The sequence below is a fragment of the Dasypus novemcinctus genome, chromosome 6, assembly GCF_030445035.2.
Source record: "Dasypus novemcinctus isolate mDasNov1 chromosome 6, mDasNov1.1.hap2, whole genome shotgun sequence".
Classification (NCBI taxonomy): Eukaryota; Metazoa; Chordata; class Mammalia; order Cingulata; family Dasypodidae; genus Dasypus; species Dasypus novemcinctus.
Window position 1 is genome coordinate 48,147,294 of NC_080678.1, and position 26,733 is coordinate 48,174,026.

General features: G+C 40.4%; 2 protein-coding genes and 1 pseudogene across 4 annotated transcripts in view; 1 reads left to right on the top strand and 2 right to left on the bottom strand.

Moving 5' to 3' along the window:
* Positions 1–1,920: 1,920 nt before the first annotated feature.
* On the bottom strand, positions 1,921–3,526 carry FGFBP3 (fibroblast growth factor binding protein 3). Its single transcript, XM_004450025.2, is given in 3 exon segments — positions 1,921–2,270; positions 2,273–2,581; positions 3,499–3,526. Coding segments are annotated over 3 exon segments (687 nt in total).
* Positions 3,527–3,547: 21 nt separating this feature from the next.
* On the bottom strand, positions 3,548–9,474 carry LOC101444940 (small ribosomal subunit protein eS4, X isoform-like; annotated as a pseudogene).
* Positions 9,475–14,442: 4,968 nt separating this feature from the next.
* Positions 14,443–26,733, top strand: part of BTAF1 (B-TFIID TATA-box binding protein associated factor 1) — a 253,521-nt gene continuing 241,230 nt past the window's right edge. For all 3 annotated transcript variants that reach the window (XM_071215766.1, XM_071215765.1, XM_058298768.1), the window contains exon 1: positions 14,443–14,773. In XM_071215766.1, the coding sequence (XP_071071867.1) occupies positions 14,760–14,773 (14 nt within the window). In that variant the 5' untranslated portion in view covers positions 14,443–14,759. The remainder of the gene's footprint in view (positions 14,774–26,733) is intronic.

Here is a 26,733-nt window from a genome sequence, read left to right on the forward strand (position 1 = left end):
CACACAAGGAGTGCTGTGACCTGCAGCGGTGTCCCCTGTGTAGGGGAGCCCCACGCGCAAGGAGTGCACCCTGTAAGAAGAGCCGCCCAGCGCGAAAGAAAGTTCAGCCTGCCCAGGAATGGTGCCACACACACGGAGAGCTGACACAACAAGATGACGCAACAAAAAGAAACACAGATTCTCAGTGCTGCCGATAAGGATAGAAGTGGTCACAGAACACACAGCAAATGGGGGTGGGAAGGGGGTGAGAGAAATAAATGAAAAATAAATCTTTAAAAAAATAAAAAATAAATAAAAGTTAATGGGAGGGAGCAGATTTAGGTCAAGCAGTTGAGCACCTGCTTCCCATGCACAAGGTCCCAGATTGGATCCCCCAAACAAAAAACAAATGAAAGAATAACCGAAAAAAACAACTCAGGGGAGCCCTATAGCTTAGTGGTTGAGCACTGGCTTCCCGCATACGTGGTCCAGGGTTCAATCCCTGCCCTGGATACCTCAAAAAAAAAAAAAAAAAAAAAACCTTAACGGGAAAGTTGCAGAGCATTAGGCATTACTCTGTTAAAAAGTAGTGCTTCTCTGAGGTTGGTGTATGCTCAGGAGACTTGAATCTCTGGACTGTCTATGTACCAGCTGAGCCCTGAGCCTCAGCGGAGTTGCAAAACCTACTCTCCGGTTCGTTGGACTTACCCAGGTCAGCCAACAGGGAGGTGAGGATGATTGACCAGCACACCAGGGAACCCAGAGAGCCTACAGCTGCAAGCAGGAGAATCCCATCCATCAGCCATGGGGAATCTAAGCCCCCTCTCAATTTAGAGGTGGAATGGACATTGCCATCCCATGGTCTTCAGTATGGAGGAATAAGATATGGATTAGAGTGGATTTACTGGTATTCTACTATAGGATTATTGTGACTCTAGCAATGGAAGAAATTATATCATTTATATGGAGACAGTGGCCATGGGAATTGCTGAAGGCAGGGAGGGGGAAAAAGAGGTGTGATACTGAGGCATTTTTGGGACTTGGAGTTGTCCTCAATGATATTGCAGGGACAAATGCAGGACATTATATATCCTGCCATAACCCACTGAATGGACTGGGAGAGAGTGTAAACTACAGCATAAATTCTAATCCATGCTTTGTAGCAGTGCTCCAAAAGGTACTCATCAAATGCAATGAATGCACCACACTAATGAAAGAAGTTGTTGATATGGGAGGAGTGCGGGTGTGGGGAGTGGGGTATTTTTTAACGTAACATTTTGTGTGATTTATGTATCTTTTTTAAAAGGTAATAAAAAAATAGCACTTCTAAAATAATTAATTGAAAGGCTATAGAAGAACTTATAAAATAATTAATTGAAAGGCAACCATCCTGCAAATCTCCCTGGAGTCAGTTTTGACTTCCAAATGGCTTCTGTCCCCACAGGGGTCATCTATAACACAAATACGCATTGAAGCACATACCTAATTCAGAAAGGGGATAAAAGTCAGTAATCTCAGCTGATTAAGTGAAAATTCAACTTGGATTGTTATCAATTGCTCGTGAACACATTTTAGTACAAATGTGTTAAACAGTATCTTTGCTTCCCACCAAGATTCACATCACTTTATTTCCTCCTCCTCAGATTCTCTGTACCCATCTCTCTTCCCTGTTTACAATTTTTGAATATGAAGTATGCCTACTTCTGTTTCGTCTCTTTCTTCTGCTCGTAACCAGGGTGGCTACTCTGCAAATTTTTTAACTTCCCTGCTGTCCCCGGGATTCTCCAAACTGCTCACACTCATCCAAGCACCCTACTCCACCCCACCCCAATTCTAGAATCCACACTGTGTCCTCTTATTCTTCGTCCTAATAATGCCCTTAGCTTCCCCTACTCGCCGCTGGACTCCCTAACTCCCCTTCCCTTCCCCAAGCCTGCAGCCTCAGCCGGTCCAGAAACTGACAAAGAAATTGCAGGAGTGCCATTTCTCCGCGCAGTAGGTCTCCTTGAGCTCCGCGTTCCCGTCCAGGCCGTCGGGGTCGGGTCCGGTCCCCATGGGTCGCTCTTTCCTCCTGCCCCGTTTGGTATTCTCGGAGGGCTTCTCTTTGCACCTTGCGCTCGGGGGACGCGGGGCCTGTGCGGCTCGGTCGGAAGCGTGCTCCCGGGAGTGTCCCCAGCTCCCGCTCAGGGACTTGGGCTTTCCAGGAAAGTCCGCGGGCGGGAGCACGCTGGGCACTAGGCGCAGCTCGGCGCCGTCGCCCTTCTTGCCAGCGCACAGGCGGACCTTGAGCGCGCGGGGTCGTGGCAGGGCCGCCGCTTCGTGCGCGGTCGGCCCAGCACCTGCTCCCAGTAGTGCGCGGCGCAGCGCTGCGGCTCCCTGCGGCAGGCGCACTGGTACCGCGTCCCATTCCTATCTCGGCGGCTCAGCGCCAGCTCGCTGCGTGCCGCGGCCCCAGGGACCGTCAGCTGGAGCTGCCAGCTGCACGCGTACTTTTCCGAGCTAACGAAGCGTCCTGAGGAGCCGTCCGCGGGGCCCCGGGCCGGCTCCGCCGCGCCGCTGGTCGCTCCCTTGTCCCTTCCCGCGGCCGCGAGGAGGCAGCTGCCTGCCCAGCAGCAGCAGTGAGAGGGACGCTAGCAGCGGGGAGGATTCATCGCCCGCGGTGTACGCCTCGGCGCTCCGCTCGGCTTTTCTGGGAACTCAGGGAGCTTCAGCGGAGGCAGATCCAGGTGCGGAGCTTTCCCCGGGGCCTGCGGACAGACGCACAGCCAGCCAGCAGCCGAGTCGCGTGCAGCCCCTCGCCCGGATACAACTCTCCCCTCCCCAGGTATTCTGGGCGCTGGTTTCCAGTGGGCAGCAGCCTGTGAGGGACCCCTCTGAAGCTTTCCTGGGGTAAAATGGTTTACTGAACATTAATCTTTTACTATTTGTCCATTGAGGTTTTCTTCCCGGTGCAAAATACAACAAAGCGATGCCTGATAATTAATTACAACTTCCACCCTCTTCCCTTTCCACCCTCTAATAAACTATCTACAAAACCATTTCAGAACACTCTTCGGAAACCTTTACTTTTACTGAATTTTGAACTTACCGAGTTCTGGGAAGAGGTGGTGGAGCCTTCTTAGGAGAGAGGGAATGACCGCATGAAGGATTAGTCTGTTTTAGCCGGCTCCCTGTGAATAAATTTATTCTCAATAGAGCAGAGGGTCCTCCCCCACGATGCCCCTCCCTGACTCCTCTCACGCTGAAAGATTTCTTTCCCACGACCAGACACGTTCACACAGGCCCCAGATGTTTGGTAGAAGTGATACTGTAAAATGAAATAGAAATCGTTTACTTTGCTTCCAATGTTAAAAACAATCACACTAACAAATCATTCTTTTATTTTTTAAACAGAAAGATCTAAATTTTAAGAATTAAAAAATAAAATTGTTAACGTTTAAACCAGACACTTTTTACACAATTACACTGTTTTCATAACATTCTTTTTTTTTTTTTTGGCAATTAATCATGCTTTATTACCTTTAATTAACCACAAGGAGCTCTCCATTCATGTCAACTAAAGAACATTTCACCAACTGCCCTGTTTGGCCACCAGTCTCTTGTCTCTCTCTTCAGCAATTGTGAGGTGGATACCTTTTCCTTGGGAAAGAGAAATCCATGGTTTGTTGCCTTTGCTGGTAACAAAAATGTTGGAAAGCTGGGTGGCAAAGCTGTTGCAATTGTCATCTTTCACATGAACCACATCGAAAGAACAGAGATGTTTCTCTGTTGGTGACCACACCAATTCTTCCTGGATTAGCACCTCCAGTCACCATATACAGGTTGCCAGTATCGAACTTAATGAAATCGGCAATCTTGTTGGTCTCCAAATCAATTTGATAGGTGTCCTTTACCTTGATGAGGGGATCAGGGTGGTGGATGTTAGAGCATCATGGGTCGCCAGATGAGGGTTTCTTTGTGTGCCTACAAAGATCTTCCTCACTTTGCACAACTTGTACTTAGTCTCCTCAGGTGTAAGATGATCAACAGCAAAGCCACCTTTGGTATCAAAGATCAGACAAATTCTCTCTGGTCTTGTCAATCCATCTTTTTTTTTTAAAGATTTATTTTATTTATTTCTCCGCCCTTCTCCCCCCTGCCCCTCCCCCCCCCCCCCCCAGTTGTCTATTCTCTGTGTCCATTTGCTGCATATTCTTCTTTGTCCATTTCTGTTGTCAGCGGCTCTGGAATCTGTCTCTTTTTTGTTCTGTCATCTTGCTGCGTCAGTTCTCCGTGTGTGCGGCACCATTCCTGGGCAGGCTCCACTTTCTTTCGCGCTGGGTGGCTCTCCTTACTGGGTGCCCTCCTTGTGCATGGGGCTCCCCTATGTGGGGGGCACCCCTGTGTGGCATGGCACTCCTTGCGTGCATCAGCACTGAGCATGGGCCAGCTCCACACCGGTCAAGGAGGGTTTGAACCACGGACCTCCCATGTGGTAGATGGATGCCCTATCCATTGGGCCAAGTCCACTTCCTGCCATCAATCTTTATGAACTGCTGCATACAAACCTTTACTTCATCTCCTGTCAGGTCATACTTAAGTCTGTTTTTTAAGAAAATAATGAGGAGGAGACATTCTCTCAGCTTGTAGGGATCAATAGATGGACAAGGAGCAAATACACCATTCAATTTGTCCAGTATCCAAAGCTTTGGAGCTGCTACATGTTTTAAATGCTTCTTGGGACCATGAGCCTTGGTGCTAGGCACGGAAAAGGGGAGTTCATATCATTTTGAAACCTATATTTTCATTCATCATTTCCAATAGTCCTTCTTACCCTAATAACTTAATTTCAATCCTAATAACTGTTACTACTAATAGAAATATATATATATAGTAAAAAAGAAAATAAAAAAACAAAAAGAAATATAGTATCCTACTTCAACTGCCCAGCAGTTGAGGAAAGGGGAAGAACTTGGAGCTTTAGATATTATAAATCAGCTATAAATATCTTACAAAAATTAGAAGTTTAAAAAATTATTTGTATTATAGTTGAAAGACAATATTATCAATTCAAATGGTATCCAGGAATTAATTATTCTTCAACCTTGAAAATTTTATGTTTAAGCAAATCTATTTCTTTGAAACTTCAGGACTGTGGACTCATGCCACATGGTGAGACAAAATGGTGGCTGGTTTCTGCTTTTTCCTCCAGGCCCACTTTCTCCCTAAGCTCAGCTTTGGACAATCAGGCTTTATTGCATTTTTCAGCTTCAGCCTGCTCCTCTGGTTCCAGCCTTCCACCTCTCTTTCAGCCTCTTGGGGTTTCTCTGTCTTTCTGTACCTGTGGCGATTCTGGAGTCCTCTGTCATATGGCAGGTTGAAAAATGGTGACCCTCTTTTTCTGTGCGTCTCTGCATGTTTCTCCTTTTACTATAAAAGCCAAGCAAAAGGGCTAAGACCCATCCTTGGGTTCAGTCAAAGACCCCCCAACTGAATTCAGTTCAATCAAAGGGTCCCACACCCACAGGAATGGATTAACTCCAAGAACAGGATCTTTTCTGGGATTCACAAATTAAGCTTCAAACTGTCACAAGGCTATTTGATCATCTTTAAAAAAAGTTTCTCAAGGTGTATTTCAAGAGTTTATACCTCTGAATATAATTTTTTATGCAAAGTAAATATTTTCCTAAAATACTTCCCCAAGATGTCAAGAAGTCTCATTATATTTCTTTCTTTTTTTTTTTTTTTAAGATTTATTTATTTCTCTGCACCCCCTTCCAACCCTAACCCTAACCCTAACCAATCCTGGGGCCTTCCAGAGTGGGAGACAGGTGATCATTCTCTTGCACCACCTCAGCTCCCTGTTCTTCTACGTCTCTTATTGTCTCTTGTTGTGTCATCTTGCTGCGCCAGCTCTGCATGTTGGCAAGCACTCCTGTGTGTGTGTGTGTGGGGGGGGCACTCCAGCATGGGCCAGCTTGCCTTCACCAGGAGACCCTGGAAATTGAACCCTGAACCTCCTATATGGTAAACAGGAGCCCAACTGCTTGAGCCACATCTGTTTCCCTCATATTTCTTAATGTCTTCTTGGTACAGTACTTTCTATTTCTGATCCCTTAGTGGTATGGTATTTTAATAGTTATAATTTAATTGTTTCTATAAAAATCAAAATGTTTTAGTAGTAGATAAAAAATATAAGAAGTGTATATTAACCTAAGAAAGGAAGTTTTTAACCACTCTGACAAAATCAGAGAAATTAAATGACTTGCCCAAGGTCACACATCTATTTAGTGATAAAGCCACAAGCTACCTGGCTTTCAGTGATCAATGATCTTTATATTACAGTTTGTATTTCACTATTTATCATTTTTCAAAGTTAGTTGTGTCTTAATACAATTTATAATAAAACCAATTAGTACCTATAAAGCCAAGCAATATGAATATGTTACATAAACAAGAGTAGCTTACTTATAGATTTCACAGATGGACACCCTCTCTTCCCCAGAAAACTGTATTTGTATGGATAAATCACTGATGAGAAATTATAAGCTTTTGTCTGTTGCTCTGGAATTAAATATTGTTATCAGCTATTGAACTGAATGAGAATAGTTTTTCAACTGAAGAGTGACATCTTGTGGCATTCTGCACCATTACAAGGAAAAAAGTTGATTATCTGAGCAGTCATAATTTAAATTCAATTTATCAAAATAATTTAGTTTAATATTCCGTTTTCTTTGTTTCACATGTGTTACCCTAAACTTCCAAATATATTTCTGGATAGGGCTAATTTCTTAGACCTCTATCGTATCTATTACAATGCTCAAGTTAAATTATGGCTGAGCATTCATGCATTACTTTTGGAAATATAAAATGAAAAATGATACAATCACTTTGGAAAATTGTTTGATCTTTTCTTTTAAGTTAAATACACACCTTTGTCCCAGCCATCCCCACTCTTAGATATTTATCCAAGGGAAATGAAAACATACGGCTGCAAAAAGACATGTACAAGAATGTTCATAGCATTTTGTTCATAATGTTTCCAGTCCAAATGGAAAACAACCAAAATGTCCATTAATGATTGAATGGATAAACAGATTGTGATACAATTGTTTACTATTCAACAATAAAAGGAATGAGCTACTGCAACATGGAACCACATGGATGAATCTCATAACCATAATGTTGAACAAATAAAGCCAGACACAAAATAGCTCACATAGAAGGACTGCAAATATATAAAATTCTAGAACAGTTCCATGAGCTTGAATTGAAAATTTAAAAAAACACAACACATTATTTTTGTGGGGACGTGTTGGTGAGGGTGCGATATATTTATTAAATAGTGCACAATATAGTGTGGGCTTAGTAATGGGGTCCATGGTTTTCACCTAACTGGCAAAGGGGTCCATGGAACAAAAAATGTTAAGAACCCCTGTTTTAGAACAATAAAAACTAATCCACTGTGGAAAAAAATCAGAACAGGGATGTCTCTTGATGTGTGTATGGGCTTATATTGACCAGGAAGTGATATAAAGGAACTTTCTAGAGGTTATGGTAGTATTCTCCTGGTAGGGGTTCAAATTACACTTAAGATTTGTGTATTTCAATGTATATTTTACTGGGGGTGGGGAGTGGGTTATATGGGAACCTCATGGGTTTTTTGTTTTCTTTAAAGATTTATTTTTATTTCTCTCCCCTTCCGACCCTCCTCCAGTTGTCTGTTCTCTATATCAATTCCCTCTGTATTCCTCTGTGACCGCTTCTATCCTTATCAGCGGCACCAGGAATCTGTTTCTTTTTTGTTGTTGTTGTTGCATCATCTTGTTGTTGTGTCAGTTCTCCAGGTGTGTGGCGCCATTCTTGGGCAGGCTGCACTACCTTTCACCCTGGGCGGCTCTCCTTACGGGGTGCACTCCTTGCACGTGGGGCTCCCCTACACGGGGGACACCCCTGCGTGGTGGACACCCCTGTGTAGCACGGCACTCCTTGCAGGCATCAGTGCTGCGCATGGGCCAGCTCCACATGGGTTGAGGAGGCCCAGGGTTTGAACTGAGGACCTCCCATGTGGTAGGTGGACACCCTAACCAATGGGCCAAGTCTACTTTCTGTACTCACTGGTGTTTGAAACTTACTTTGAAATGCATTTTAGAAATGGATGGACATGATAGAGAGAAATGAGTAATTGTGTAATAAAGGAAATACAGTAAAATATTTTTAATTGTGTAACTGTAGAATTTACATAGTAGGTGTATAAGTGTTCACTGCATAATTCTTTCAAATTTTCTGTATTTTTGAAAAATTTCATAATAAAAATGTTGGAAAAAATAGAAAAATGAACATAAAAAATGTGTTCTTGCCACCCAGAATTAACATGTATAAATGTTGTCATAGTTTTGTCCCACAATTTTTAAAAGAAAACAAAGACAGATAATATTTCCATTTCCATTACTCCTCTCAAATCCCATTTTCCTTCCCCACCCCTCTCCCATGCAGGCATAATCCGCATTTTATCATTAGTTTGGGGTGTATTATTTCAATCCACATTTAATAATTTTATACTTGTTTATCAACATATATGTAGTGCTCAGGTCAAGTATAGTCATTGCAACTTTATTTATAATAATTAAAAACTGGAAAAACCTAAATAGCACCTCTAGAGAAATGGACAAATTATAGCATTTTCGTACAATGGAACTGTTCTTGGAACCATAATATCACGTTAAACACCAAATTTATAAAATGATACTCTTTATTGTTTATGGGTACAAATATATGTAGCAAAATTATTTAAACATGGCCAGGAAGTATACATACAAACTTCATAATAACAGTTATTTCTGGGAGGGTAGGGAGGGGAGTGGGATTGGAGAGGGGTAAAAGAAGACAATCTTTAATTTCTTGAAAATTTATCTGAAGCAAATATGGCAAAATATTAACATTTGTTAAACTTGGGTGGTGAGTATATGGGTAGATATTATTCTCCATATTTTTGTGTGTTAGAAATACTTCATAATTTGCAAATACTAATAGTATTGCTCTACCACTGTGATTTTAGAAAATGTATCGTAGAAATGGTATATTGTAAATATTGTTCTGCATCTTGCTTTTTTTAAAACTCAACTTACGGTTCAGAGCCTTGTCCATATTGGCATATATAGATCTAGTTTTGTTTTTTTGTTATTATTGCTGTAGTGCTATTTGGTGTCCCATCACTTGACTATATGCTACATTTTATTTATCCATTATTCTGCTTATGGACACTTAGGTTTTCTCAGATTTTCTACTTGATAGATAAACAATATTACAGTGAATATCCTCGTAGAGATCTAGTGTACTTGAGTGTTTCTCCAGTGGTCTTTAAACAGGGATAATGTACCCCTGGGGATACTCAAAACTTTTCAAGATGTATACAGGCATGAATAGTTTTAAGGAAATCAGTTTTCAGATCCTCATTCTCCATATAGGTTTACCTCTACCATAAACCTGGGAATGGGCCTACCGTTGAGGTACCATGCTGCTGCTTCTTTTCCACCTCCTTTCCCAATTATCTTTCACTCACTTCTCTGTAGAAAAACATAGTTTTCATCTAGCCCAAATTTCGTTTGAGATTTTATACATAAAATTATATGTATGCGTTTTATATTAACCTGTTAGCCTGTCTGAATTTTTTTCTGTTTGGCATGAGGCAACAATATAACTGTAGATCTAATAATTTCATTCTAAAAGTCTAAATAATTTAACTCAATAATGTATATTTCTATATTCATATCAAAGTACATTTTTTAAAAAAAGCCTTATTTATCCACCCCCCCCTGCCCCGCCCTCATTATCTGTTCTCTATGTCTATTTGTGATGCGTTCTTCTGTGTCTGCTTGTCTTCTTTTTAGGCAGCACTGGGAACCAATCCTGCGACCTTCTGGAGTGGGAGAGAGGTGCTCAATTTCTTGCGCCACCTCAGCTCCCTGGTGTGCTGTGTCTCTTATTGTCTCTTCTCTGTGTCTGTTTTTTCTGTGCAGGCCAGCTCTCTGCCCGGGGCCGGCTTGCTTTCACCAGGAGGCCCTGGGAATCAATCCCTGGACCTCCCATATGGTAGATGGGAGCCCCACTGCTTGAGCAACATCTGCTTCCCCAAAGTACTTTTGTTCATATAAGAAGTCTAAAGTCAGTACTGCTATCATTCCACTACCTTCCCAGAATCCCCTGCGGTTATAGTGGGTATGTGATACACTTCTGGTCAATGGGATGTAAGTAGAAATCTGCTAAGAATTGACAAGAAGATTTTTGCTTTCTTGAGGCAAGACACTACCCCTTCCTCCTTCCTTTTCATTATTCTTCCTGGATGTGTGATATCTGGAGGTGAAGTAGTTATTTTTCCATCTCTCCCAGTATAATTTTGTGTCTTTGGAGAAGTTGACCCAATGGGTTTGATCCAATTTTACACATTTTAAGAAGTTTGCTATCAGTTTCTGGGAAGTTCTTCCCTGCTGTTAAAAGAGAGACATAGTAATTATTCACAATTGCAAAAAGATGGAAGCAACCCAAGTGTCCATCATCTGATGAATGGATAAACAAAATGTGGTATGTACACATAATGGAATATAATTCAGCTGTGGAAAGGAATGATTCTGACACATGGGACAGCATAAATGAAACTTGAAGATATCATTTTGAGTGAAATAGGCTAGACGCAAAAGGACAAATATTGTATGATATCATTGATATAAATAATTAGAATAAGCAGATTTATAGAGTCAGAATCTAGAAGAATATAGGTTACCAGGAGCTGGGGTGAGGGTAGGAAAGGAGGAGTTAATGTTACTTATATTGTACAGAGTTTCTGTCTGGGGTGACAGAAAAGTTTTGGTAGTGGATGGTGGTGATGGTAGTACAACATTGTGAATGTAATTAATAGCACTTAGCTATGCAGTTGAATGTGGCTAAAAGGAGAAATCTTAGATTGTGTTACTAGATTAAAACTAAAAAACAGTACAGTGAACCCTAATGCAAACCATGGACTAGAGTTAATAATGCAATTATAATGTTCTTTTTAATTTTTTTATAAAGGGTATTTATTTGGAATAGGAGCTTACAGATACCAGGCCATAAAGCATAGGTTACTTCCCTCAGTAATGTTCTTATTGTAACAAATGTACCAATGTACCACACTAATGAATGGTGTTAATAACAGTGTGGGGAGAATATGGGATTTCTGTATTTTCTGCTTGATTTTTTTCTGTAAACCTGCAAATTATCTAATAAAAAATAATAAAATATTAAAAGAGGGGCATGGTAATCCATCTTCTCCTGGATGTTTTCCTTTTGCCATATAGAAGGCTTACAGTTTAGTGGGTACAAATTTATTTATTTTTTTCCTCAATGAAATTTTTGTGCATTGAGAAATTCTTTGCTAATCTGAGTTCAAAATATTCTTCAATATAGTCTCCAAATAATTTTAGACTTTTAAAAAAATTTTTGGATCTTTAATCTATCTGAAATTTATTTCGGCATATGGTATGAAGCAGGAATCTGAGTTTTCCTTCCATATGGAGAGTCAATTGTCTAGCTTTCTTTGTTCAATATTTCTTCCTTTTGCCACTGATTTTTTGAAGCCATCTGTCTGATGGTTAAAAAAAAAAAGCTAATATTTATTTAGCACTTAATATTTTCCAAATATGTTCTATGCATCAACTCATTTGATCTTACAATGATCCTATATACACAGCCATGACCTATTACTTACAATTCTGAAATGGAAAAAGATCTGAAACCACACTTTTTTTTTTACTCATTTGGCAACAAACCCTGACCTGAACTAACATATAGCTAATTATAGTTTTTTTTATTTATTCTTTTTTTTGCTGCAGAATTATACGTGCTTTTTATTATAGGGTGCTGCCCGAGAAGCAGTATATATGATATATACATTGGATTATTTTTCAAAATCTGAAAAATTCTAAATTCAGAAAAACAGCTGACCAGGGTTTTAGATAAGGTTTGTGAACCAGAGCTATTTTATCCTCATTTCACAGCTGAGGAAATTGAGATAGAGATGTTAAGTCACTTGTTCAAGGTCAAATAGTTAACAAAAGAGCAATCAGTGTGATAACTAATTTTGAGTGTTTCTTGTGCAAGTCATGTGGTTAAATGTTTCATGTGAGTTATCTACTTTACTCCTCACTAAACCCCATGAAGTATTAATATTACCCCAATTTCCCAGATGAAGAAACTGAAGTTTAGAGGAGTTTAGAGGAGTTATGCAATTTCCTTGGACACAACTATTAAGTGTGGTCACAAACAATTTTATTATTACATCATCTCTTACAAATCTATACCAGTCCTCTCTTCTAAATGTCATTTTACTCCAGAGCTTGAAACCCTCCTATGACTTTCTACTGCACTCAGAAATAAAATTTTAATTCCTTACATTGGCCCCTGTCTGCCTCTTCCATCTCATCTCACAACACAACAGCCTTCTCTTAGGCCTTTTCACTAGCTGTATCCCCTACCTGGAAGGTGCCCCAGATTTTCACAGGCCATCATTCAGGTCTCAGCTTAATCTCCTCTTCAGTCCCTGTCCTCCCCGCCCCCAATAACCCAATCTAGAGTAGGTCCTTAATCATCCTCTCTATCCCATCATTCTGCTTTGCATAGTACTTAAATGTGACATTTTCTTCTTTTTGTTTGCTTCCTTTTTCCTTCCATTAGAACGTAAGCTGGGAAGTGGACTTGGCCCAATGGATAGGGCATCCGCCTACCACATGCGTCCGCCTACCATATGGGAGGTATGCAGTTCAAACCCCTGGCCTCCTTGACCCGTGAGGAGCTGGCCCATGCGCGGTGCTGATGCGTGCAAGGAGTGCAGTGCTACACAGGGTATCCCTTATAGGGGACCCCCACGCACAAGGAGTGCGTCCCATAAGGAGAGCTGCCCAGCGTGAAAGAAAGTGCAGCCTGCCTAAGAATGGCGCCGCACACAAAGAGAGCTGACACAAGATGACAGCAACAAAAAGAAACAGATTCCTGGTACCGCTGATAAGGATAGAAGCAGTCACAGAAGAACACACAGTGAATGGACACAGAGAGCAGGCAACTGGGGGGGTGGGGCGGTGATTAAAAAAAAAAGAATGTAAGCTCTATCAGAAAGGTTACCTTTTACTGTTTTGGACACTGCTGAGGCCCCAATGTCTACCATAGAGCTTCATATGTCGTGGGTGCTAAATTTTTGGCTGAATAAAGAATGTAGTCGACACTCAGTAAATAGCACCTATAGGTTTGAATTGTGGAAGATAAATTGGGGAGGTGGGAGGGAGGAGACCAATGCGAATATACTTGGACAAGTGTTTTAATCAGATTTTGTCTAATAGTATAATCAGTGCTGGGCAGAATGTCCAACCCAGAGGAGGTTACAAATAAATATTTTTTTTAACAAATGGAAGAAATATTACTAGCTTGGATCTTGGGCAAATTACTTAACCTTTCTAAATTCAGTTTCCTTACCTATAAAGATTAACATTTACTACTTTATAGGGCTGGATTATGAACTATAGGAGATAACGCATGCCAAATGCCTAGTACATAGCAGGTACTTGTTAGTTTCTGTCTCCTAATATTTATATACTACTTTATGGTTTGTGAACCTCTTTTAAGCTCTTCTAGATACATGACCTCATTTTATTTCCACAACCTTCTATGTTACTTCTCACTAGCCTTATTTTAGAAGAGAAAGCAAACCCGAGGGTTGAGACACAATCTCTTCAGGCAATGAGAAAATAATGGACATGTTTTAAAAGCAGAGAAGTGACATGATAAAAGCATTAAAAAAAATCTGTTGGTGGCCTATAGAAATGGGCTGATTGAAGATGCTAGTGAGATATTAAACAATTGTCATAAAAATCAAATGAGTTGCTAAGGGCCTGTACTAGGTAACAGAAAAATGTTTAAAAAGTCAATGAACTTTAACGAATGAATCGGCAGATGAGCCCTTCACTCCCACAAAAAAGATTCGAGTTTTCAAATCTGGTCGACTGAGAAAATGACGGTAACAACGTTAAGAATCAATGACTTAGCAAAATCGTTAGCAGACCTTCCCTCCAACACCTGTGTCTGAGGGTCTATTTGCATAAGTTCTGGCAAATATGACAAATAACTGGACCGTTTAAATGCCGTTGAGACCTTTCTTTATTTCTCCCCTCCCACTGGTTTCGCCACTTGGATTAGGGCTTTTTAAGGTCCTTCTCATCTTGCTTTCTCTAAAGGTAGCCTGGTTTGATGAGATTCAAACCAAGGTTTTGAACTTCCAGATTCTTGGCTAATAGCTTTTTTCGTTTTGTGCAAAATAATAGGATATTTGTTTCTCCTTCCTGCCTTTATTCAAGACTAGCGACCACCTCCAGATCAGCACAAAGACCTTTTTTTCCCAAGGCCTCCGCCGGTTTACCGGCTCAGCGGAGCCTCTCGCGGCACTCTGACATCACTTCCGGCGTGTTGACGCTCTGACCGGCGTGCCGACGCCTGCGTCAGCAAAGAGCGGGGCTGGGGGCACCCGGTTTGAAGTCGTGCGGGTCGGAGGAGTACCGCAGCCGTTGCTGTTTCAGACCCCTGTTCCCTGGCCGCGGCGGGGAAGAGCTCTGGTAGGCTGCCGGTCAGATGCCTGAGGGCCCGCGCGGGGACGCTCAGCGCCGCACCGGCCGCTCCCTGTGCTCCGTGGCCTGGGCCTGCGCCGCTGTGCTCTCTGGAAACTAGCACCTCAGCGGCGCGGCGCGTAGCTCGCGGGGAGCCCGAACCGCCAGCGCCTGGACATGGCGGTCTCCAGGTGGGTTTCGCTCCTGACGAGCATATGGAAAGGCGGCCCAGGCGAGGCTCGGTTTCCTCAGGACCTTTACTCCTAGAAGAAACGGTTCTCATTGTCACTGGGCTCGGGCGCCTCCTTCCTTAGTCTTCTGAGTTTGTTCCTCGGTCTGTGGGAGCTTTCGGGTCCGGTTACCTACTACACATAAATCGGTTCAAGAATGTCTTTTTCTTGTTGAATAGATCCTTGACACTTTAGAACCAATTTTCCTCTTTCCTCATGTTTTCTCTTCTTTGGTTTCTTTTCCCTCTTTCAGTTCTAGGAGACTAAGTTTCTTGTCTTTCTTAGAATACTAAGGCTAATCCCTAACCTCCATTACACAGGAAAACTTTGGTGCTAACTGTAGAAGTAGGGGAGACTTGAGTTATTATCTAAGTGGCATTCTAATTATATCAACTTTTTAAAAATTTACAGCTTTAAAAGTATGTTCTCTCTTGAGATCTTTTTTCTTTCTTACACTGCAGTACAATTCTTCCTTCTGTTTAGCAGAAACATTTAGTTGACAGCATTGTAATCTTAAGCAAATTTTTGTATTCGCACCATCTTCCTTAACTAAGGTGTGAAAGAGATATCACAAATCCTAAATTATTTTAAATTGGATCTCTGAAGAGGAAAGTCTAGGAAAATTAGAAAACGAACAAGACATTTATAGCTGTAAGATGGAAGTTCAGCTTTTCTCCAAGATAAAAGAATGGTTGAAAAACTTTTTGTCAGGTGTGATTTTGGAGACCATATGTACATGTAAGTAGGGATAGTCCATCTGTGGTAGTGATCCGAAGTCACCAAGTTCTTTAGAGTTGCTGAGGTAAGTTTTCATGAGAATGGAGTCCTTCTGCCACATAGGCTGAAGGAAAAAATGATGATAATTAAGAAAACAATAACTTTTCATTCATTTTTTAATAATTCAACACATTACATGAATACATTATACGCTGAAGCTTTATCTTTTTTTGCAAGGGAGAGGATAATCCATGCCTCACAAAATCCCTAGATAACTGATAGTGTGTGGGGTAAGCCCATGGGGGTTGGATGAACGGGGTTGCTAGGTACCTGTAGTATAGAGCATCTAATTTTTATTTCATAGGCTAATTGAATCCATTCAATGTGACGAAATTCTTATTTATGATATATGAAACTGCCTTGAGAAGATTCAAGTGGCATTTTCAGTTTTTGCAAATACAGCAAGATGTATCTAATTTGTTACTTCCCATATAAATACATAAGCAATATTATAAATACATTGATACATAAACTTAATATGAGATGTTTATTGGTTGATACAAAGTTTAGGGTATGAGTAGCTCTCAATAGCCCTTTCTTAGAGTAGACTGTGTGTATTCTGGTATTGGATGTCTCCTTATACAGACAAAATGAATGTAATTTACAAGAGTCTAATCTGCTTTGCAAGCACTAATCTATTTGAAGAAGTTTAGGACACCTAATATTTTTGAATGAATGATTGTGGTTTGAAGGCTCCAGTCTTTTTTCTTGACATTGAGTATGGAAGGATAGTGTTCTTTTTTCTGTAGATTCTTCCTTAATCATACTGCCAAAATGCTATTAAATTCTTCATTAAATAAATACATTTTAAAAGGCTGGCATGTTTTTGGGAAAGAGCTACTTCTGGACTTAGTTTGGTAATATAATAGGTTCAAAGAAAATACTTTTGAAATACCATGCATTTTTGAGGTTCTGTCAGTTATCGACTTTTTCATCTATGAGTTTACTTTCAATGGCAAACTTTAATTTCATGCTCTCTTTGTATTTTCACTAAGCTTGTTTCTTCCTTCCTCTACTGTTGGTATATACTTGTGAAGTACAGGTGCATTTGAATATGATTTTAGGCAAAATAGGTGGAGGATAGTTCAAGAATTAAAAATCATATTTATCACAATCAAGTCTAAAATGTTTTGCACTGTTTATAACAATGTGCATAACTGAAAAGAAACATTTTTAGGCCCTGGTAAACATTTCCAACAGAAGGAAAATAATATTCCCTTGATTGCCAGGTCCAGAAACATGGAAATAATCTTTGACTTCCCCCTCTTCCCACATCCAGTCCTGTCAGTTCTACTTTTTAAATCTTTCTCCAGTCCATCTGTTTTCTTTCCATAGTAATTATCACAATTCTGTTCCTTGTCACCATCTTCTCTAGTCCAGATCCTGCCTCCTAAGATCTCTAATTACCTACTTTATTCTTCATTTTAACCAGGGTGAACTCTCTAATATGCAGATGTTAACGTGTGCATTTTCCTACTGAAAACCCTTTAGTTGTTTCCTATTGCCATAGGATGAAGTCCAAATTCCTTAATTTGTTTTACCAGACTCTTTGCAATCTGGTTTCTGCCCCATTTTGTGTCAAGTTCTCTGCAACACACATGCACACGCTCCACCCATACTGAACCTGTGTTCTCACCTCCCATCCTTTATACTTGGAACACTTCTTTCCCTCACCGCAAGTCTGGCTGATTCCAACCTTAGTTTTTGGCTCTTAGTGTATGTGTCACTTTGGGAAACCTTTTCTGATTTTACTTCTAAGTTATTTGCACGAAAGAGTACTGACCATCATAGTGATTACTATACTTTGTAGTTGACTATTTGTTTATCTTCCCTACAAGATTAAAATAAGAGAAAAGAGTGTGTCTGATTTTTCTGTTTCCAGGAGAGCGCATGGCACCTAGTAGGTGCTCAATACATTTACAAAAAAATGAATTAGGGGAGTGGGTGTAGCTCAAGTGGTTAAGCGCCACCTTCCCATGTATGAGCTCCAGGGTTCAATCCCTGGTACCTCTTTTAAAAAAAAAAGCAATTTTGCTTCTTGCTTAAAACGTGTCATGATTTAGTATAATTTATGAATAGTAGAATATTTCCAATATTTTTCATTGAGTGCTTCTGACTTTAGCTACAGTGTTTCCTCAGAAAGACTTTCACTATAGCTTTGAATATTAACCAGGGTTATAATTTAAAAAAAGAAAGGAAATATCAGAAATATTTTTAAAAGTTTAAAATTCTGTGCTATCAATTCTAAATGCCAGTTTAAAAAAAGTAAATATCACCAGAACAAATTTTCTGATAAAAGTACAATTCTCTGATAACATGGCCTTTCATAATGTGAATTGGATATACCATGACCTTGTATTTTGTGTGACTGAAATTTTTAAACCCCACTTACAGCTAAGTACTGTGATAGCATTTGATGTTCTCCGTAAAATTCAGTGAAATATTGCTGAAAATTTTATGACTTCTTTAGACCCTTAATGAAAGAGACCCCATACACATGTAGGAGTGGAGAACAATGCTGCCCTTAAGATGTGGTTGCTGGGAAGTCAGCTAAGGTCACTCACTAGCTATTTGATTTGCTTCCACAAAACCAACCTCAGCAAAAAGAAAAATTTATGTATATTACAGGCTTTTAGTATTGCTTATAATGAATTGAAATCATAATTGTTAAATCTTTGAATACTTTTGTTTGCTTTGTGAGCCCTTTGCCCAGTATAATTTGTCACCTAATTGGTGTTGGGCCACCAACAGTAAAGCCATTCTTAGAGGGGTTGCTAAAATTTATGCTTATTACATATGTTGACTGACTAGGGTTGCAACACCTAGTGTAGATGTATTTTTTAATATCATATTTGATATCTGTGCCTCTTTATGCCACAGGTGATTTCACTTTAGTACCTAGGCTAGCTAACATGAAAATAGTTTTTTCCTTGATCATAATTATAGAGAAAATTTTAAAAATGTAATTTAGAGAGCTTTTCTTGATAAAGGTCATGTCTAAAACTTCTAGACAGTACTTATGATTTGGCAGTTTGTGAGGCCATATGCTAGGACTGAGACATTTCTTTGGGTGTGAATATGATACAGTTTTTTAGAAAGGATGCAGAAAAAATACTGAACACACCCCTTCGAGAAGAAACAAATCGCTACATATGAACAGATCTTTGCTCAATCTTTTAAAATTCTCTTTGTGCTGCTGAAACTTAAGAGGAGCATTGTTTTAACGTGTCTGTTCTGCCAAAAAAAAAGAAGTTTCTTCATGTAGTGGAAGTTCCAGAGACCCTTTTTACTGACAGGAAAAATGCTTATTGTAGAAAAAACTGGTCTTAACCTGCAACAGCATAGGTGTCTTGTGTTTGCTGGGCCTATTCCTACGTTATTGCTAATTTTAATCCATTGTAAGATTGACAGGAAGGACTATTATAAATGCTAAATATATTGAATATTTCAAACATAAAAGATTTAGGGATTTTTTTTTTCAAGCCAGAAAATATAGAGGAGGTGTTATAGAAGCTTTTCCATTTCAAACTCTATAGACAATTCCTCCCTGCCTTACAGGAAGATTACCTGTCCCCCCTTCTTTCTGTTTTAATTGTGGTAAAGTACACGTAACATAAAATTGACCATTTAACCTATTAAAGTGTACAATTTTATATGCAGTTTTAAAATCATGAATATTTTTGCTGAAGAACCTAGATTAGTATGTTTTATCTTTAAAAAAGAGTGATGCAAGAGGCTTTAGATTTTGGATCAAGGATTGAGGGTAGAAAAAATGTACTGAAGCAAATAATGCAGCCTGGTTGTACTACTTTTCCATTCAGCATTCATTAACAAGTATTTACTGAATGCCTTCTATGTTCCAGGTGCTGGGTATACAACAGTAAACAAAAGTAGAGCCCGCATTCTCATGGAATGTTCTAGTGGGAGAAGTATAGCTTGTCTACTGTGTACTCTCTTTTTTTTTTAAGATTTATTTTTATTTATTTCTCTCCCCTTCCCCCTCTCCCAGTTGTCTGCTCTCTCTGTCCATTCGCTTTGTATTCTTCTGTGACTACGTCTATCCTTATCAGTGGAACCGGGAATCTGTGTTTCTTTTTGTTACGTCATCTTGTTGTGTCAGCTCTCTGCGTGTGCAGTGCCATTCTTGGTCAGGCTGCACTTTCTTTTGCACTGGGCGGCTCTCCTTATGTGTTGCAGTCCTTGTGAGTGGGGCTCCCCTACGCGGGGGACACCCTGTGTGGCATGGCACTCCTTGCGCACATCAGCACTGCACATGGGCCAGTTCCACACGGGTCAAGGAGGCCCGGGGTTTGAACCGGGGACCTCCCATGTGGTAGGCGGACGTCCTGGTCATTGTGCCAAGTCTGCTTCCCTGTGTACTCTCTTTATTCCTCAAATAACACAGAAAAGCAACAATTCAAGTAGCAATCTCTATTTTAAATATTACTGTGTTTTCGCCAAATGGAAAAAAATAACTGTGAAGTAGTAATCTAGGATAGGTTTCATAGTTAAAAATGTATATGATTCAGTTTCTTTCCATTCCTTTACTATTATGAATTATCATAATGCAAACATTTGGAGAAGATGGGGGTTAGATTGCAATTGCAGCATAGCTTTTTTTTTTTAAGATTTATTTATTTCTTCCCTCACCCCTTGTTTTGCGCTCGCTTGTTTTGCGCTCGCTGTCTGCTCTTTGTGTCCATTCAATGTGTGTTCTTCTGTGTCTGCTTGTCTTCTCCTTAGGTGGCACCAGGAACCGATCCTTAAACCTTCCAGAGTGGGAGAGAGGTGCTCAGTCTCTTCCGCCACCTCAGCTCCCTGGTCTGCTGCATCTCTTATTGTCTCTCCTCTCTGTCTCTTTTTGTTGGGTCATCTTGCTGTGCCAGCTCTCCACGGGGACTAGCACTCTGCGTGGGCCAGCTCTCCTCTTGGACCAGCTCACTGTGCGGGCTAGCTTTCCTTTACCAGGAGGCCATGAGACTCAAACCCTGGACCTCTTATGTGTTAGATGGGAGCCCAGTTGCTTGAGCCACTTCTGCTTCCCAGCGTAGCTTCTTTAAACTTCATTTATCCTTCATCTAGGCACTCTTTAGAGCAGTTGCCTGAAATGACAGGTAGGCAAAATAAATAAGAATTCTGTCTTGTGTAGTTCTCTCTGAATTAAAATCCAAATTGAAAATGGACCAGATTTCTTATCATTAATAGATTCATAAACAATGGATAATATCAAAATTTAGTTGCCTTATGTTTTATTTAAATTATTCTTCTACAGTCTTTGGTAGCATTAAAGCTTCCATTTAGCTTGACATCTCTTACCCTGTCTTCATCCTTCAGAGAATGAAAAATGTTTGTTTTTTTTCCCTGCAAGAGGAGGTTTAACCAAAAGAAGTATTGTGGTAAATACTGTGTTACCTCAGTCAGCCTTTCTTTTAACTTCTCTTCTGTGACCACCCAACTTCCTTTATACCTCTCCCTCACCCATGGTCCTGTCTGCCCTCTAATGTAATATTGACCTTGTTTTATGCCCTTTCCTCCTCCCCCACCAGTTCACTAGATCAGCCTTTTCCATTGCTTTTCCACTGTGGCCTGTCCTTGGTACATACCCTGCTTGCCTCATAGCTGACTTCACTGGGGTTGTACATAGGGCCCTCTTACCAGATTCTGATCTGCTTATCCTCTCTTCTTTTGTGTGATGCCTAATATGTTTTCCTGGTGAGAGGAATAGAGAACTCTAAAGGGACTTTGAGTCAAGAGGACCAGAAAAGCATTCTTGTGTCCCCATTCCTCTATTCGGGGAGGGCAAGTTTGGCTACCACATGTGGAAGATGTAAGGATAAACAGGCCTGGGATTGGATGTGAGAGTATGCTGACCTGCTACCCTCAGGGCTATTGGCTAATAGGTAACAGAGGTTACCTGACACAGCATTGGGATAAAAGGCTCTGCAGAAAGGAGAGTCAAGAGGAATTGTGTGTCTGTGGGACAGGATCAGCATTTAGTTAGAGAAGAGACAGAGGCCTTTGACAGGAGTGTAGTTCTAAATGAAGCTAGGTAGCAGGAGACTTAAGGAAAGTTTAAGGAAAAATGTACATTTTGAAGGAACACATTGCTTACTGCATGGCTTCTTTCAGCTTGCTATTTGGGGCAGGCAGAACTACTTTGTTGTTCAGAATGCTGAAGTACTACTGAGCTGATCTTTTCATTTGCTGAAACATTACTTTAGCATGTTCTGTAATATAGCTATTACAGGTTTAGGAGTTTCCCAAAGGAAGTGAAAAAAGTTACTATTTTTTTGCTAATTACTGTTTCTTTGCTTAAAATTGGTCTTTAAACTTGCCCTCAAGAAACTTGAACTTTTTCATGTCTGTAATTTTAATTACAACCAATACTAAGTTTTCAAAAATATTTGAATACTAAGGCACTGTTCAAACTACTGGGGGCGGGGGGGGATAAAAAGGATCATGGAAGGAGGTGAAAACTAAAGAGGAGCTAAGACGTGACAAATTAGTGTAAGTGATGCTAGCTTAACAAAGCACAATAAATTCTGAAAGGTTCAAGATGAGAATTAATGTGGATTGTGTAAGAAGAAACAAATCTCTCTTATACAGTAGTTTGAGATAGTTTCAAGAATTTAAAGGATTTTAGCTAAATTTTTTTTTTTGGTTTTCTCTCTTTTTTCTCTTTATTTTTTTAATGTTACATTAAAAAATTTAATGTTACATTAAAAAAATATGAGGTCCACATATAACCCCCACCCCCCTCACCCCACTCCTCCGCCCATAACAGCAACCTTCTCCATCATCATGAGACGTTCATTGCATTTGGTGAATATATCTCTGAGCACTGCTGCACCTCATGGTCAGTGGTCCACACCATAGCCCACACTCTCCCACAGTCCACACATTGGGCCATGGGAGGACATACAATGTCTGGTAACTGTCCCTGCAGCACCACGCAGGACAACGCCAACCCCTGAAAATGCCCCCACATCACATCTCTTCCTTCCACTCCCTACCCCCAGCAGCCACCATGGCCACTTTGTCCACACCAATGCCACATTTTCTTCGATTACTAATCACAATAGTTCATGAATAGAATATCGGTAAGTCCACTCTAATCCATTCTCTGTTCCTCCATCTTGTGGACCCTAGAATGGCTGTGTCCACTCCACATCTATATCAAGAGAGAGCTTAGATTCCACATGGATGCTGGATACAATTCTCCTTTTAGCTAAATCTTGATGAATCAGAGCTAGCGCAAGAATTTGAACCAAAAGAAGATGTTCCAAGTGGAGGAAACAGCATAGGCAAAATTACAGAAACCAGAAAGACCTATGTTAGAGAGATACTTTTTTGTTTTGGGTTACTAACTGGTAGATAAGGTTGAGCCATTGACAGTTTTAAAGTATGGTAGTGATATGATCAAAAGGTGCTTTAGAAAGTTAATCTGGGGAAGTGGATTTGGCTCAACTGATAGAGCATCCACCTACCATATAGGAGGTCCAGGGTTCAAACCCAGGGCCTCCTGGCCTGTGTGGTGAGCTGGCCCACAGGCAGTGCTGCTGCACGCAAGGAGTGCCATGCCACACAGGGGTGTCCCCTGCAGAGGGGTGCCCCACGTGCGAGGAGTACAGCTCTGCAAAGAGAGCCACCCTGTGTGAAAAAGCGCAGCCCGCCTAGGAGTGGCGCCGCATGCAGGGAGAGCTGACACAGCAAGATGACTCAACAAAGAGAGACACAGATTCCCATGCCGCCTGATGAGAATGCAAGTGGACACAGAAGAACGCACAGCAAATGGACACAAGAGAGCAGACAACGGGGGGGGGGGGGGGGGGGAGGAGGAGGGGAGAGAAATAAATAGATCTTAAAAAAAAAAAAAGTTAATTTGGCCACATTGTCACATTTAGTATGGGGTTATGCTCACCATGCAGTTGGAAATGTGGCACTGGAGCTCTCAGATAGGCTAGATTTGGGAATTATTTGTACTAAGTTATAGTTTAAACAAATAACAGTATAGTTTCCTAGAGGAGAAACTGTTAAGAGAAGATGAACAGCCAAGGGTTGAATCTAGGAGAATGTGGATATTAAGGATGGTAAGAGTAGGAGAATCAGTGAAAGAATTGTCAAGAGTTCAAAGAAGAGCCAGAGTAATATAATGTGAAAACATCAGAAGGAAAGTATTTTAAGAATAGGGTGCTTACTGGTGTCAGAATAGTCAAGGAAAATTTGATTTACAAAAAAAAAAGGATTAGAAGTTTTATGAGTTTGATGACCTTCAGGTGTGCTATTTCCATAGAGTAGTGGGGTAGAAACTTGATATACAAGGATTAAATTATATCTGGTGAGGATATAAAAGAAGCGGTTTTAAATACTTTTTCAAAATGCTTGTTAATGAAGTGTTCTAGAAGATGGAGTTGGTTATTTTCTCATTAAATAAAGAAAGACCTGTGCATTTTTAAATAGAAAAGAAACAATAGAGCATTGATTTATGATATTGGAGAAAGACTAAACTGAAAGATGGTAGAAGGGCATAGTATCAGGAAAACAGTGGGATAATATGTAAATCTTGAAAAGGAGTGAGGATTGTCCTTTCATTTGAAATGCAAAGAGCAGGTAAGTGTAAAGGCCAATGTTTAGAGTATTGAGGAGAGAACTTGAAATAATTTGTGGTCCGTAGCCTGGAAATCTACCCAGTGAAGTAGTCCATTCCTTATTAAGGAATAGGGAATGGTAATTGGGGTTTTAGGAGGGTGGAAATTATTTTGGAAATCTTTGTGGAAACTAGTTTACATATGGATTTACTAATAGGTTAGTATTGTCACTTCCTTAGAGTTTTCATTTTGCAAACAGCCTTGCTTTTGGTTACAACAAGTAGAAACTCTTTTATGGAAAAGGAATTATGAAGTCGTTAAAATCTTCTCAGAGGTACAGTCTAAGGAACTTGGCATCAAAAAAAAGATATAACAAACACTGTTATACAAGAAAAAAACAAAAATCACCGTAAGAATGTAAAACTAGGGAAGCGGACTTGGCTGAGCAGATAGAGCGTCCGCCTACCTCATGGTAGGTCCACGGTTCAAACCCAGGGCTCCTTGACCTGTGTGGAGCTGGCCCACGTGCAGTGCTGATTTGCACAAGGAATGCCCTGCCACGCAGGGGTGTCCCTTGCGTAGGGGAGCCCCATGCACAAGGAAGGCACCCCGTAAGGAGAGCCGCCCAGTGCGAAAAAAAGTTCAGCCTGCCCAGGAGTGGTGCTGCCCACACGGAGAGCTGATGCAGCAAGATAACACAATGAAAAGAGACATAGATTCCACGTGCTGCTGACAAGAATAGAAGCGGACACAGAGAACAGACAACCGGGGTGGGGAGAAGGAAGGGGAGAGAAATAAAAAGAAATTAAAAACAAACAAAAAAAGAATGTAAAGCTATAAAATGTGGCTAGATTATCTAACTTTACTCTCCTAAGAAAGGAGGTAAGTGAATGTCCCCAAGTCCTTTTACGAGTGAAAAAAGTAGAACTTTAGGGATCTCCTAACTTCTAGTTCTTTTGATTTTACTTCTGTTTCTTTTAGGAAGGTCCTGGATCTAGGTGAACTGTATACATTATACAAGAGAGCTCAATATTTTTAAAAAGAACGTGTGTAGCATATTCAAATATTAAATCAATGTAGCATAAAAATAAAATTTAAATAGTTTTTGATAATTTTCCCTGTCATACAATATAGAAGATTTAAAATGGGGAAGTGGACTTGGCCCAGTGGATAGGGCATCCATCTACTACATGGGAGGTCCATGGTTCAAACCCCGGGCCTCCTTGACCCGTGTGGAGCTGGCCCACGTGCGGTGCTGATGCGCGCAAGGAGTGCCTTGCCACGCAGGGGTGTTCCTGCATAGGGGAGCCCCACATGCAAGGAGCGCGCCCCATAAGGAGAGCTGCCTGGCGCAAAAAGAAAGTGCAGCCTACCCAGGAATGGCACCGCATACATGGAGAGCTGACACACAAGATGATGCAATAAAAAGAAACACAGATTCCGTGCCGCTGACAATAGAAGTGGACAAAGAAGAACACGCAGCAAATGGACACAGAGAGCAGACAATGGGGAGTTGGGGGGGGAAGGGAAGAGAAATTAAAAAAAGATTTAAAATGAAAATTTGTCTTTTTATACTTACAGAAGGTTGTTTGTAGTTGTTTAAAATTGTTCCTTTCTCTGCAAATTTTTCTTCATTGAGCAGAGGCATTGAAAATCATGGCAAAATATAGATATTTATTGGGCATTCCTAAGGGGTTTTGTTCTCATGAACCTTAACATCAGAGCCAGCCTTCATGACAAAGCAAGTCAAATGGCTTCCTGAGAGTTGTATGTGGAATGGATGAGTTAAGTAATTTTGTGGAGATAGGAATTTGGGGGCTTGATTGAGTCTAAGAACTTTTTAAGAATACCAGCTGTCAGAAAAGGTTTTTTTTCTCTCTCCTTCATCCTCTCATCTCTGAGTCACTGTTCACAGGAACTCTATAGTGAAAACTGATAACTGGTATATTAGTCAGGGTTCTCTAGGGAAACAGAACTGACAGGAGATATCTGTAAATAATATTTGATTTTATAAAATTCTCTCACGCGACTGTGAGGATGCACAAGTCCAAATTCTCCAGCTCAGGCTCCAAACCAACCAGAGGCTCTGATGAAGGTCCTTGATAAATTCTTAGGAGACTTTGACTGTCCGAAGTGGAGCTGGGAATTATCTCTGAGTACTCAAATCAGTTTCCCCTTTAAGACCTTCAACTGATTATATAAGACTATAATCTCATTGGTTGATTGTAGATGTATTCAGCCACACTTATGAAATTAACTCACTGATGATTAAAATCCATGAAATGTCCTTATATTACAATTAGTCTAGTGCTTGCTTGACCAAACAACTGGACACTGTTACCTGACCAGGTTGACATATTAGCCTAACCATCACAGTCTACCCCTTGTCAACTTTGTAGCCATACACATAACCTTAAACAATACTTAGTCTCTAAATAAAAACAGCAGCATATATATAGATATAGATATAGATATCTATATATATAGATATATATATATTTCCACCTAACAATATTAAACTGCCCTTTGTGCAAGTGGAAGCGCACTAATTCCTTC